This window comes from Pleurodeles waltl, chromosome 6 (assembly GCF_031143425.1).
Source record: "Pleurodeles waltl isolate 20211129_DDA chromosome 6, aPleWal1.hap1.20221129, whole genome shotgun sequence".
In the NCBI taxonomy this organism is placed as follows: domain Eukaryota; kingdom Metazoa; phylum Chordata; class Amphibia; order Caudata; family Salamandridae; genus Pleurodeles; species Pleurodeles waltl.
In genome coordinates, this window is record NC_090445.1 from 405,174,801 (window position 1) to 405,190,730 (window position 15,930).

The following is a 15,930-nucleotide window of genomic DNA, read 5'->3' on the forward strand; positions in this document are numbered from 1 at the left end:
ATCTTGCCCTCTCCATATCCAATTTAATAGTTTGAAGAGCGTCAACGTGTTTCCCAAAAAGCGCTTCCCCGTCACATGGAAGATCGAGAATCCATGTCTGCACTTCGGGACAAAAGTTGGTGGCTTTGAGCCAACCTCAACGTCTTAAAACAGCTGACCCGAAGAGTAATTTGTAGCCCATTGCTGCTATATCAAGTGCACAATCAATGATCTCTGCTGAAGATAGTTGGCCCTCCATGAGCACCTTTCTTGCTTCAGTTTTGGTATCCTCCGAAAGCTCTTCTAAAGATTGAGACATGTCTGACCAGAGCTGTCGATCATATCTGGCAAGCAGAGCAAGGGAATTGGCCACCCTTACCACAATAGTGGACATTGAGGAAAAACGCTTGCCGATGTTATCTAAGCATCTCCCATCATTATCCGGCGGGGGTGTGTGTGAGTGTGTGTGTGTGTTTCTGGAGCAACATTGGGCAGCTTGTAAAATCACAGAGTATGGTTTCGGGTGGACTGAGAGGCAAGCAGGAGCATTATCCGTGGGTTTATAATTTTTGTCCAGCCTTGGCAGCACTGCAGGGACCGTTGCCAGATTCTGCATTATCTTCAAGCCCTGGCTCCAAACATGGTCTATTATGGGTATAGCCCTGACCATCTTTCTGTGGGGTTCTTTAAAATCATAGAGGAAGCAATCCTGCTGAGTTGCGGGCATCGGAAGAACAAAGAGTGGCTGCACACTCAAGTAAGTTATAGAAGCCACCTATGTCTTCAGGTGGGGACTCTACCACAGGTGCGGTAGGAGATGCAGGCGATGGTATGATATAATCATCCCACTCGTTATTCCCAGTTTGTATTTCACCTTCCTCCAAATCCTCATTGGAGGAGACTTAATGCATTGGTGTAGAAAGTACAGAATGCTGTGGCCTTGGCGGAAGTGCATGATGCGTCTGCTGAAACTGGGGAGTTGTTGGCAGAGGCAGAAGTATTGGTTGTCGAACCGATGAAGGCTTTGCCGGAAAACGTTCCTCAAAGTCCACCAATGTTACTTGCAAGTCTGAAACAAGCCCGGGGGAAGACCTACAAGCCCCGGCTGTTCATAATAGTTTTGTTCATAGTATGAAGCATCGTCATCTGATTACTCCTGGCATTTAACCCTTAACTGGGAAGGGCTGCTGGCCACTCCAAAAATACCCTCTTCGTCCAAGTCATTATCATCTAATAGGTGTGAGGGTAAAAGGCTGGAAACCTTGCTAGGGGACGTTACGGAGGGCATCAAATGACTTCTTCTCCCTTCCGTGTGCAGCCTGGTCCATCGACGAAAACAGAGGCTAGGAACATGGTCTCTGCACTTTTGCAGAGGTCTTCATCGTAGATGTGATGCCGCCGACAGTGGTGGTGTCCACGGAGGCATTGTCGACGAGAGCGTCAATGGATCTACCGTCGTTGACAGTGGAAGCAGATTGTTGTTGCTCCGTCAAAGAAGCTGTTGGTGAAAACAGCATCAGTGAGGCCGTCGGCAGCAGGGTTATCACCGATAGGTGTTCTGTCGATGGAAGCGTTGGCGGGGATGAGCAGACTGTCGACAAAGAGCCGGTTCCTGCTATTGACAGGGTGGCGACGGTGGATGCCGTAGTCTGAAGCACGAGTCATTGACGACGCTACCGTCGACAAGGATCCGGTCGACGGCGCAGAAATTGGCTTCTTGAAGGTATGCTTTACCTTGAATGGTGGTGTTGAAGGCTCAGAGAGGCTTCTTTTTTAATTTTAAATATGAAGCTTTATATTTCATCCTTGATTTTATAAAGGCTTTTCTGGGTTTTTCTTCTGAAGAAACTTCAGCTTGTCTTATCACAGGTGTTTTTATAACAGAAACAGAAGAGGCACTGTCCTCATCAGAAACTGGATTGTCTCTGGATTTCACTATCCCCAGTATGTTAAAGAAAAAGCTTTGAGCAGCAAGTCCTATATACTGTAACAGTTGTCAGGAGAACGCTGATAGAGGAGAACAGCGTAGTGTTGGTACAGTGTACAAGATATGGCTGCATTGTCTTCTTGGCAAGCAGTTGGGTCCACATTTTTCCTCACAAGCAAAATATTTTCTACTCAAAAGAACATGTTGAAATTATCTTGCTCATAAGACTCACACAGCGGTAGTAATGTACATGAAGAACGAGTTACTTACCTTCGGTAATGACTTTTCTGGTGGATACATTAGCTAACTGTGGATTCCTCACCTAATGAATACTCCCATGGCGCCAGCACTCGACGGAAATCTTCTTCCTAGCTTCTGCACGTCGACGAGGACGTCACATTTGCCCATGCGACGCCGTCTGACGTCATACAGGCAATAAGAGGTCCTCGCCGACGTGCAGAAGCTAGGAAGAAGATTTCCGTCGAGTGTCAACATTTTTTACGTGCCTGAGAACACCAATCCCATGTAATGAAAAATAAAGGCAACATTTCATAACATCGCAAACTACACATCATTGCAAGAAGATGGCCATAGATTTAATATATCTTTTTTTTATTTATTTTTTTAAACAATACATATATACACTAAATATGTATATACACAAATAAATATATATATATATATATATATATATATATATATATATATATATATATATATATACAAATATCCATATATACATAATCTACACCAGTCCTCAAAACCAAGAGGAGCACACTCAAGGATTACTTGGTAAGACCAAAAAGGCACGGGGAGGCGGGTGGGACCGTGAGGAATCCACAGGTAGCTAATTTATCCACCAGAAAAGTCGTTACCGAAGGTAAGTAACTCGTTCTTCTGATGGATACAACTACCTGTGGATTCCTCACCTAATGAATAGAGTCCCAAAGCAGGACCACGCCCGGAGGTGGGTGCCTGTATGGTCAAACCAAGAAATCCTGCAGCACCGACCGTGCAAAATGGCCGTCCCTTCTGACCTCAGAGTCCAAGCAGTAATGCTTCGCAAAAGTGTGAAGGGACGACCAAGTTGCGGCCTTGCAGATGTCGACCACAGGAACACCCCTAGCCAAGGCCGAAGTGGCCGACTTAGCCCTGGTGGAATGAGCTCTAATACCATCAGGAGGATCCTTCTTTGCTAAAGAGTAACAAATTTTAATGCAAAGAACAACCCACCTGGAGAGTGTTCTCTTGTGGACTGCCTTTCCTCTCGCCCACGTATCCGATGAAAAGCTGATCATCCAGCCTGAAATCCTTCGTTCTGTCTATGAAGAAGCTTAACGCCCTCTTCGGGTCCAAGCGATGAAGTCTCTCTTCTTCCTTTGAAGGATGAGGCGGAGGATAGAACGTGGACAGAGTAATCGTTTGAGCCAAATGGAAGGGTGAAACAACCTTCGGAAGGAAAGCAGCCTTGGTCCTCAACACCACCTTATCCCCATAAAAAGTTGTATAAGGGGGTTTTACCGATAAAGCCTGCAACTCACTCACTCTCCTTGCAGATGTTATGGCCACCAGGAAAACTGTTTTAATAACTGAGGGCCACATGTATAAACACATTTTCCCATAGACACAGAATGGGCAAAACTGCTTGCTACATCTGGCCCTAAGAACCTTAAGGGGCAAGAATGCATAGGCTCAAAAGGGGACCCCATAAGGAAAGTCAGGACTAAGGACAAATCCCATTGGGGCATAACAAAAGGTTTTGGAGGGTATTTATTCATAAGGCCCTTCAAAAATCTAAGTACTATAGGAGATTTAAATAACGATGGTTGGTCTGGAAGACAAATGAAGGCTGACAAGGCAGACAAGTAGCCTTTAATAGTAGCCACTGCACAACCTTTCTGCGCTAAAGACAAAGCAAAAGATAAAACATACGACAAATGAGCGCGTAAGGGATCAATCGGTCTCTCTCCACACCATAACACAAATTTAGACCACCTATTTGCGTAGATAGTTTTAGTGGAGTGTCACCTGGCCGCTAAGATAACATCCACTACATCAGGCGGGAGAGAGAAGGAACTCAGGTTGCCCCGTTCAATCTCCAGGCATGTAGGTGCAGACTCTGGAGGTTGGGGTGTAAAACCTGCCCCTGCGACTGCGAGAGGAGGTCTGCCCTGAGAGGGAGACTGAGCGGAGGGCACATTGAGAGTTGGAGAAGGTCGGAATACCACACCCTCCTTGGCCAATCCGGAGCTATTAAGATTACTTGGGCCCGGTCTTGGCGAATTTTCCTCAATACTCGAGGAATCAAGGGTATGGGGGGGAAACGCGTAAAGCAACTGGTCGCACCAGATTCTCTGAAACGCGTCCCCCAAAGCCCCCTGCACCGGATACTGGAGGCTGCAGAATAACAGACAGTGCGAGTTCTCCCGGGTGGCAAACAGATCTATCAGAGGAACCCCCCACAACTGGAAGATTAGACGGACTTGATCTGGATGGAGACGCCACTCGTGGTCGGCCAAGAAATGGCGACAGACCGTCCGCACGTACATTCAAGACTCCGGCCAGATGATTTGCTACCAAGCAAATCTGATGGTCCTTTGCCCAGGACCATAGTCGAAGAGCTTCTCTGCAGAGAAGCTACGACCCTACTCCTCCCTGCTTGTTCATATAACACTTCGCAGTAGTATTGTCAGTCAGGACCTGAACCGACTGACCGCAAAGGGATGGGAGGAAGGCCTTGAGAGCCAGACGTACAGCCTGCAACTCCAACAGATTGATATGAAAAATCTGTTCCTCTGAAGACCAAAGCCCTTTGATCTCCAGATCCCCCAGATGAGCTCCCCACCCAAGAGTGGAAGCATCCGTTATGACCTTGGTCACTGGTGGCGACTGCGTGAACGGCCTTCCTTGTGAAAGATTGTTGTCCGCAATCCACCACTTCAAGTCCGTAGAAGCATCTCTGGAGATCTTGACAGAACCTTCGAGATCTCCTTTGTGTTGAGACCACTGCCTTCGGAGGCACCACTGAAGAGCCCGCATGTGCCAGCGAGCATGTGTGACCAACAGTATGCAGGAGGCAAACAGACCGAGCAGACGAAGGACCTTGAGGACTGGAACGACCACTCCACTTTGAAACATTGGAACCAACTCCTGAATATCTTGAATCCGCTGAGGCGGAGGAAAGGCTCGATCCAATGTTGTATCCAGTACTGCCCCTATGAACAGGAGGCGTTGAGAGGGCTCTAGGTGAGATTTGGGCACGTTCACCGAAAAGCCCAGGTCGAACAACAACTGGGTTGTCGACTGCAGATGATGCAACACAAGCTCCGGGGACTTGGCTTTGATCAACCAGTCGTCCAAGTAAGGGAATACGGCTATCCCCTTCCTTCTGACCTCTGCCGCAACCACCGACATCACCTTCGTGAAGACTCGAGGTGCCGAAGTAAGACCGAACGGGAGGACCGCAAACTGATAGTGCTGCGACCCCACCACAAACCGGAGATACTTCCTGTGCGACTTGAGTATCGGGATATGAAAATAAGCATCCTGCAAGTCGACAGACACCATCCAATCTCCCTTGTTCAACGCCAAAAGCACCTGAGCTAGGGTCAGCATCTTGAACTTTTCCTGTTTGAGGAACCAATTCAAAATCCTCAGGTCCAGAATTGGACGCAATCGACCATCCTTCTTGGGGATCAGGAAGTACTTTGAGTAACAACCTTGACCCTTTTCCTGCTCTGGAACCAACTCCACCGCGCCCTTTGAGAGGAGGACTTGAACCTCCTGTTCTAACAACAGGAGGTGTTCTTTTGAACAATAAGATGGGCTGGGCGGGATGGGGGTCGGAAACTCCCGAAAGGGAAGGGTGTAGCCTTTTCCCACAATGCTGATAACCCAAGTGTCTGATGTAATAACTTCCCACTTGTGAAGAAAATGCAGTAACCTTCCCCCTACAGGAGAGGAGTGAGTGGGAATTGGTGGAAGCCTAAGGCTGCTTCCCCTGCTGCACCCCTCTAGAGGACGATGAAGAGGCAGAGTGGAGCTGAGAGGCTCCCCTGGTGCGGACCCTACCCCTCCCTCTAATTGATCTAAAGGTGAGAGAAGAGGCAGGTTGTTGGAATCTCCCCCGAAAGGAAGAGGATGAAGAGCCACGTCCAAATCCACAAAACCTCCTAAAAAAACTGGAGGAGGCAGAAGAAGCGGCTTGCAGTCCTAATGACTTGGCTGTGGCCCTGCTTTCTTTAAACCTTTCCAAGGCCGAATCCGCTTTGGCCCCAAACAGTTTGTCCCCATCAAACGGGAGGTCCCACAGGGTCGACTGCACGTCAGAAGAGAACCCTGAGTTGCGAAGCCAAGCCTGTCTCCTCGCAACCACCGCCGTGCCTATCGCTCTAGCCACGGAGTCAGTTGTATCCAACCCAGATTGGATAACCTGGGTTGCAGCAGCCTGAGCATCCAACACGATATCCAAGAGTCCTTGAGGAAGCTCCGTATGCGATTATGTTATTTCGTCCATAAGAGCATAGATGTACCTCCGCAAGATACATGTAGCGTTGGTGGACTTCAACGCCATGCTACAGGATGAGAATATTTTCTTCGATTGTGAGCCCAACTTCTTGGAGTCTCTGTCCCCCGGCACTGTCGGAAAAGATCCAGGTGCAGATCTAGCAGAACAGGAAGCATGGACCACCAAGCTCTCCGGCGTAGGGTGTCTGGACAGAAAGCCAGGGTCAGATGGTGCAGCCCGATACCTCCTGGCCACAGCCCTATTAACAGACGAGGAAGATACCGGCTTCTTCCAAACCTCCAATACCGGATCAAGCAAAGCCTCGTTAAATGGTAAGAGAGGCTCTGCCGCAGTAGAGGCCGGATGTAGGACCTCAGTTAATAAATTCTGTTTCGCCTCCGCTACCAGCAAAGGCAGTTCGAGAAAGTTAGCTGCCTTTCTTACTACAGCATGAAAAGTGGCTGCCTCCTCAGTATACTCCCCTGGAGATGACAAGTCCCACTCAGGGGAAGTATCCAGTCCACGAAGACCCTCGCCAGAATCCTCAATTTCTCCTTCTTCCAAGACCCGTTGGTATTCCTGTTCCTCCAAGAGACGGAGAGCACGTCTCCTAGAATGTAGCCTCTCTTCAATACGCGGCGTCGACATGGCATCTGCCGAAGTCGAGGAGCGACGCCGATCGCCGGATCCATCCGACGCCATGTCCGGCGCCACAGGAAGCTTCGACGCAGAGCTAGGAGCCGGATGAAGAGAGGTGCGTCTCGGATGGTCCTATCGGGGTCACTGGCCGAAACCCTGAAGTCGACGGGATGGAAACCACCGGAGCCGACACCGGCGCCGAGCCCACATTCCCCAAGGGGAGAAAGGGCATGAAGGGTGCTGGCCGTAGCGGCGCCGGAGCACCCAAGGTGAAAGCCAACAGCCCCGAAGGACCAGTCGGAGCACCGCCTGGAGCCATCTGCTGAAAGATGGTAAACTTCGCATTCAAAAATGTGGTATTATCGGCTCCAGGGGCAGGAAAAGCCGGATACTGGGGTGCCTGGATCGAAGGCGACCCCGACGCCAGCCTCGACGTCTGCGACGCCGGAGAGAACACCTGAGGCTGCGTCACTTCAACCACTGAAGATGTCTGCCCAGGCGAAGTCGGCGAAGCCAGAGATGGCAACGGCGTCGATGGATGTGGAGTGACTGTGGGACTGACCTCCCAAGTCTTTCGACGCCGAGCCGAAGGCGACCTCGATCGAGACCTCTCCTTGCTCGAATGGCGCCGTGAATCCCTACGGAGCCGGGAGTCTCGATGGCGCCGATGAGACTTCGGCGAGGAGGACATCCTATGATGTTTCTTCTCCTTCCTCTTTGACTTTGCCATGAAGAGTTTGGCTTCTCGCTCTTTTAGGGCTTTCGGATTCATGTGTTGACATGAATCACATGTTGCGACATCGTGGTCGGAGCTTAAGCACCATAAGCAGTCCGAATGTGGGTCAGTAACGGACATCTTCCCCCACACTCCCGACAGGGCTTGAAACCAGACTTCCTCTGAGACATAGTAACCTCAGAGAAAAAAAAAATACTAACTTCGAAAGCAACAGTAGCTCCCTCGAAGATAACCGTTTCGAATGCACGGAAAAAAGGGAACGGACGTCGGCGAGGACCTCTTATTGCCTGTATGACGTCAGACGGTGTCACGTGGGCAAATGTGACGTGCAGAAGCTAGGAAGAAGATTTCCGTCGAATGCTGGCGCCATGGGAGTATTCATTAGGTGAGGAATCCACAGGTAGTTGTATCCATCAGAAAATATAATGCAGAACAGACACTGGCATAAAGCGCTACGAAGATGTACGTAATAAAAGAATACTGCAGGCCCAAAACCAATACGAACCAGAGCAAGGTGAAGAGTTTACTTGAGGACACACAGATGAGTAACCTGAAAGAATTGCAGTTAAAAACGAACTTCTGTTTAGCAAACATGTAGGTATTTACAACTCTGGGCACACAGGCTCACTGGCACGTACTTTGCATTTCAAAATAGATTGTAACCGAATTAGACAATGAGGGCAAGAAATCAAATCAGTTTAGACTACAGAGAGGTCTTAGGTGTACAATAACAAGGCACACATGGTATTAAAGTTGTGCTTACACAAATATGTATGTATTCTAGAGTGAAGAATGGTTAGTTTGTCAAGCATTGTTAAAGCCACAAGTGAAGAATGTGTAGAAGAATAGTTTAGAATAAGGGGTTACGGGGTCACGGGTGTTCAAATGTTTTTGGGTTTCAATCTATGAATGGACAGTCTATTTACTGTTCTGTAATAAAGCATTGTGTGGTTCTGTATGTAAGAGGCTGTCTGTTCTACAGCAACTTTAGACCAGCTGCCTGCGTAAGGAGGGTTGATCGCCCTGTTGCGACATTAAAAGGCTGTCTTTACCTTGCCAAAGAGGAGTTTGTCTTCCTTTCCATTTTTTAAGTTTTGAATTACCCTGCCACAGTTGGTGAGCCAAAATAAAGAGGTCTCATTCTTCTTTTCACCTGACACCAGAGGACCACTTAACCCCGCTGAATAGAGTATTGCCTATCTCTGAGTAAGCAGATGCCGTGGTTTCTGAAGTTCTGCCTGTGCAAGGGAAATGGGAAATATTCCGGGGACGTCTGTCTTTTAAAGGTAAGAGCAAATGCTGACTAACATTCCATACTTTTTTTTTTTTTAATCAACTATATGACTTATTTCCTGTGGCAATGGTAAACACAAATGTTGACATAATAAGTTGAGAGAGACAAAGGTATTGCATCCAAGATTATGTACATGTGTTGCAGATCACCAAAGGCGCTACATAAATGTCTCACTTGTTGTTCCGAGCAACGCAATACAAGTGGTCAATGTGGGTAATTTGAAATTTGGTGGGAGCTCAGTATATGATTTTTGTTGACAGAGCAACACATGAAAAGCTGATGTTGCTACACTTTACCTCCAGATAAGATCTATACATTCAAATGACTTTCCTGGAATGTTTGAAAGTAATTCTGTGGTCAGAGAGACACGGTTTGAAAAAGATATCTTCTCTCAGTTGCATTTACCATTTAGAGTACAATATCGCTGATTAATAGAGCGCTGCATAACCGGTTAGCTTGTAATTTCTAATGACGAGTTAGAGGTAGTCAATTTGGGGGTTGCCAATATACGTCTAATAATCTGACGTAGGGACAGCTGGAAGGCCGATGTTAAAATGTACCTTTAATTATAATCTGGACACTCAAATTACTGCCCTGGATCTAATATCCAGAAGTCATTCTATGGTCTGCGAGACACAGTTTGAAAAGGTTATCCTCTCTTGGCACAGAGGGAAGTGACTGGGGGATGCTGGTTGTATTTACTGTTTGGATTCAGCAAAATAAATGTTGATTCATACTTAGGAAATAGTTGATGTGATCATATTTTCTATGATAATGGTTAATGCATGGGTGTATGAATGAAGTGGCCACTGTGAGATGTGTAATTTTTTAAAAATATGTATTGTATAAATAAGACAAATTGCAAAATGTTCCTGCTTTTAAAAATACCTCTAAGTTTTAAAAGAGGAGTAATATTTGGCACAGTAGAGAAAAAAGGTTAAATTTAGACATACTGGGAAGACGAGTGATTATGGAGACTTCCCTTAGCTCATATGCAAAACGTTTTTCCCCAATAACCAGAGAAAATTACAACCATATTGCAATTTCACCTCCGTACCAGTTGCCAAGGAACATGAATTCCAACCTTTTCCATTTTCAGTGACCCTGCTGGCACTCCCTGTACATTACTTCATACCAAACATTTGTAAGGTACCTTATACTTGACTATCTCTAGTCATGCACTTACATCATGCAAATTAATAATGTAGCGAATGTACAGTACTGTTTTCCATTTTTGCTATTTAGTAACCCCAATTCTTAGTTCCCAATTGGCTTATTTTCAAATCACAGCTAGATTGTGCTCTCGTCTTGCCTGGTCCTGGCGACCTATTAATTAATGACAGTTTAAAACATCACCACCTTTTGAACAGCCAGATTAGGTGCACACTATCCTCAATAGAATTATTTATCCACTTTTTCCAGAGTACAGAGCAAGCGTTTTTCTACTTTATATAAACACTTCTGACTTTGTCACTTCTGCATCATGCGATCACTTTTTGGGCACCATATAAATTCATTTGTAGTTAAATGTTTATGTGAATAAAGTTTGTACACTTATTTTAAACATGCTTTTGACATTTTGGCTGGTTTCGTTTGTACTCCGTGTGTAACTGGTTTAAGCGAATATACAGTGATTAAGCCAATGGTTAATAAAGGATTGTGGTCTTGATACCACCATAACTGGACAATCCAGCACAACTAAAATTAATGTGACCTTGAAGTAGCACAGCCTGATAAGAGATACCCATGCAAAGATTTCTCCCAGAATAGTTAAGAGTATTGCTATCCTTCAGACAAGGTAGAAAAGCTTTGAGAACTAGATGTATGCTCTAAAATCTAAGAAAATTATATAGTACCACATCTCTTCAACAAAAAGCATTGAACTTTCAGAAGCTCAAGACTAGTCCACCATCGGCCACGAAACCCACCACTGAAGTATCTGTGACAGCCAGGGAAGTTACAGTATTGCTGCAATTGTTATTTGAACTTCACTCTTCTGGTCCCGCTGCCCCTCTAGGCACTGTTGGAGAAGTCTCCTCTGCAGCCTGGAGTCAAACATCAGGGACAATTAAGATGGAAGAAGTCATCAACTCTAAATTTGAAGAATGTGATGACACTACGAGGTGGAGGATACACAACTGCATGCTTCTTTTTCCTTGGTATGTATATGTACTTCACTGTAAAGAGCTCCTAGGTAACTACAGCTCCACTGCCTTTGAAGAGTACTTGGTCAGGAAGACATGAAGATCTTGATGAAGACATGTTGTCTTCTGAAAAGTCTTGCAGTACTTTTAAATTTATTTTTTAAAACAACCTTTGTCCTTGATCATCCAGGTATTGATAAATTAATTTCTTCTGTTGCCTTAGAAATGATGCTACAATGGCTATGCATGGATTTCGGAGCAGGTTTCAGGTCAAAACCCACAACCATGTACTAGCAGTGCAACCTTCTCACCAAGAACCTCAAAACACCCCTTTGCTTTCTCGCTGATGGGATTACGAAAATATGCATCACGGGGGTTTACCACACATCCAAACTTTATCCAGCCAAAGGTATATTTAATGAAGTCACCAGGACTACTCCCTTTTGAAGTTAGCTAGTTTCAGATCCAAAGTAGGTAGGATGTTCTCCTTTCAGAGCCAGAGGAGTCAGTTCAATTGTGTTCCTTAGACGTACAGATGCTGCTACTTCCAGCTGCTTTATACTAAATTTGAGTGCAGTGAAATAGATGGTGGTTGTGTCCTTAAATGAAGTGCATAACCATTCTTCACAATATCTAGCACCAGTCTGTCGTTGGTTATGCTTTGTCATTTGCTTAGATAACCCTCTCCCACTCTGCAGAGTTGCACATGTAGGGCAGTAAATAGGGAAGTAACTGTTGAGGCAGATGGTCATTTGCCAGCTGAATTGGCCTGTTGGAAACTCCTCTCTCTGGTACAACGTATACCGTTGACGTTGGAGCTGATGTTGCTGCTCCCTGTGATATCACTATTTTGTATCTTAAGTCTATATTTAAATCTTCAGCACTGCTTGCCCTTAGACAAATTTCTTGGTCTCTCTTCTTACTCAACAGCCCTTTAAGGTTTCAGACTCAGATTTAATCTGCTACATCTCATCAGCAACTGGACCAAAGGTTTATGCACCAGAGAAAAGTTGATTTATGATCTTTTGTTGGGCCTCACTCTTTAATGAAGTTAGGCTTAGCCAACGTGACCTTCTCAAGGCCTTTCAGGACACCACAGGAGCTAGCAACTTTGAATGCTACTACTGTTCTGCCAAAAAAAGTCATGCCAACCAGATCCACTTCTCTTTTCTAGTGACAATCTTCTCTGGAGCAGAGGCATGATGTTTCCAAACTGTCAAGATGACAGTGTGTCTTTGGGTCCTACAGTCCCTCTTCAGTGGTCGTTAGCAGGGGGTAGTTTAGGACATAGGCGGAACACCACCTTAGGTCTCCCTGCTCTGCTCCTTTACCTCTGCCTTGAGCTTCAAGTTGTTCAGCTTCCCTGTCCTTGAGTTATTGCTAATGATTTTACTAGTTAACAGAGGGTGGCGAGGAAAAGCAAAACCACAAGCCAAGTGTAGATCATTTGCCAATTTTTCCTCCAACAGGAGGGGCACAGCACACAGAATGAAGGCATGTTACTCCTGGATAAAAAAAAAAAACCTCAGAAAGCTGGTGGGCACAAAAGGAAAGTCTTAAGAGATGTTACAGATATCAAATGAAGCTCTGAAAAATAGGATCAAGAGAACATACCCTCTAATAGACTATTAAATGACATGTTCAGATAGCCTCTTCTAGAACATGGAAAAAATAAATAAGTGAGTCAACCTACTGCGCCAGACACAGACACGCCAGACACACTGGAATTAGGAGATTGCTGACTCCTCAAAGAGTATACTGTTTTCAATTTGTTTTACACAGTGCTGCTTATCTGGCTGCACTGTCTTTAAGGGTTTCAGGGCAACATTTAGCTTTATGCTGCAGGAATGATTTATATAATTAAGTTTGTCACGTAGTTGGCCTTCATACGCTAAACCATCTAAAAATAAACTGAGCTTTAAATATGACATTAGCAGTTATCTGCAAATATGCACTTACAGGTTTAGTAGTGATAATTTGTGATCTCTGATCCCAGAATATAGAAATTATTCTATAATTTATAACTAACAATGAAAATCTCAATGCAGAACAGAAGCGCTTTCCACCCAAAGAAAACGAGTTTGTTCTTGGAGTAGGGCTGAGCACAGGAATTATCAAATTGATGCTGTGCATAATGGCAAGGAGCACAACCCATCGACATGATGGAAAGGTGACAGGTAAGACTATCTGGTTTTGGCACAGATGTTTTGTCCAGTAGCTGTGCTAGGTCTGGGGTGCACCTTGCAAGATGTATGCATTGCATTAGGTTACCACTATTATTGGAGCAAGAGCTCATACAAGAAATAAAAGGGGAAAACAAAATAAAAATAAATAAAAAAACACCTTCCTTGGTGTTAGTGCAAGAACCAATATTAAAGCCCGCCAGAAATCACTGCTCACTTTCTACATGAAGAATTTTGACTTACTTCAGATCAAGGTATTAGGGAAATAAAACTTATTTTATTGGCATACCGGAAACTTATACAGTGGAACTTCCAGAAAAAGTGCAAAACATGGTTACATAATTTTTTTCAAGTACTCATTTCGGTAGTTTCATCTACTGCAACAAGAATTATTCGTGGCGTTTTGGGAAAGTATGACGATCTAGTATATGAAGTCATTAAAAGAAACATTTTAAAATCTGAATATGGGCAAAAGGGCACTAGAAACATTGGTTCTGTATCACTCAAGGAGAATCTCTTGGTTTCAAGTAGCAGTCCCTTTTGGTCGCCGAAAACTCAGACAAAAGACCCCCCAAGGTGCCCATAATGTTCTGACATGTTTAAACGTGACTCAGCCAGTTGAGAGACTGGATTGTATCAAACTATTGTTCTTTATCATCTGAAGACTTTACAGAACTACCTCAAAATGCAGACTCAAAACTATGATTCTTTTTTAAAGAAAATTGAGGAAACAGGACTGATTTGTTAGGTTGGATAAAGACCACAGTACAATCAGTAAAAAGGGGCGTATGTAAGGCGAAAAAAAAAAAAAGCAAGCAAAATCGATGAATGCTTCCTGCTAGAAAAAAAAAAAGTGCTATGTTTTGGCTACACGGCCATGACAATGTCAGAGCGGGTTGCAGCTGAACTGCACCAGAAAACGTGCCAACATAGATTTACTACCTGCATTTTGTATTTGCGTCCAGGCCGTAAGAATAGTGGAGTTTATTTTCAACAGACAATCTAAAAGCAGCAATGCCACTACTTAATACAAATGGTAACAAACAATGACAAAGCCAATAACTAACCTTTCAGTGGCAGTACCTGACTTCTTTGATTAGCCAGTGTTTTGCCAGTGCACCACATTATCTACTAAAAAGTGTGATGAGATACATATGTCACCGTGCATGAGCAAGGCTACGTCAAGACAAACCATTCCAAGATGACAAACATCTATCTTGGAGGGGTAAACAAAATAAATTAATCAATAAATTGATAAATAAAACTGTCAAAAGTGCATTATTTTCTAGTAGCAACTTGCAGCAGCCAGGACCTCCAAATAAATGAAAAAAAGAAATAAAAACTGCCCGCAGACCAGGAGTAAATAAAATAAAGGCATATTGGGGTATAGTGGTACTTACATAAAAACTAGAAGACTGGGAAAGTAAAGGATAAGCAACACAGACTCACGGGACGTGGGACCGAAGCACACCGGAGAGCAAGAAAATGCATACACTCCTCTGAATGTTGAAGGAAAAAGAATATAGTCCTACGACATGGAGCTGTGGAAAGATACAAGTAAGTTAAGCTATGGGGGCTTACATAGGAAGAGGAAGGAAAGTAACTGAATAAGATGCAAGTAGATGAGACGGACAAAGGATAAATAAAAAATAATCATGAGCACACCCAAGTCGCACTGTCCGTATTGGTATTGTTCACAACATGTCTGACAGACAGCTAAGCTGTCTGAAAACATGACCTAAACAGGTGTACAAAGGGACAAAGTGGTCTTGTTCACAAACCAAACATTGGAAGTGCTTAATTGAGAGCATAAAGAAAGCAAGCAGAAATAGCAGATTGACAACAAATACAGAGGACTGTTCTCTGCTACCATGACTGAGTAGGAATTAAACACCGCCAAGCAGGTGACGACGCGGGAGTTAAAATGTAAAGCCTGCAGGCTTTTGAGAGATGCAAATAAAGTTTCATTCAAATTTTCTAAGCCAATATCAAGTGTGTATCACGAGACTTCATGACCAGGTAATAGTAGGTACCCACGGTATTTGTCTAAATTACTTACCAGTAAGAGCCTCAGACTATTGCTAATGAGAAAACAACCTGTACTTCTGGTAGCTGTTCTTTAAGAAAAGCAGAGAATACGGCCCATATTTACCCCGTTAAAAAGACTGTCAAACTTCAGGTGCTCATGTTCGAGTTTATGGTGAAATTACTTAACCAGGCTATAAAACCACTTTTCTCTAAATGAAATCCTAGCTTGCGATCATTGTGGTGCAATACAGCCTTGGGTCTGTTTTGGGGTTTCAGATTATAAAAACCAATGGATATTTTCTAATGTGTTACTAGACCAAAGAGATTAGATAAGCAAATAAGAACTACTTAATTTAACAAATGACTAGAATTGTTCGTCCACCCCCCTTAGGTTGTACTGAAGTTACAACAGCATCAACATTTACAATGCATAATTCCCCACAGAAGATGATAACCGCATAAAAGTAAAGCAGGAGCAGGAAACAAAGCAATG

At 44.4% G+C, this 15,930-nt stretch overlaps 1 protein-coding gene across 1 annotated transcript in view; it reads left to right on the plus strand.

The window, feature by feature from the left end:
- Window positions 1-619: 619 nt before the first annotated feature.
- Window positions 620-15,930, plus strand: part of LOC138301603 (uncharacterized) — a 51,254-nt gene continuing 35,943 nt past the window's right edge. The window contains exon 1 of the mRNA XM_069242120.1: window positions 620-736. Coding sequence (XP_069098221.1) covers window positions 620-736 — 117 coding nt within the window. The remainder of the gene's footprint in view (window positions 737-15,930) is intronic.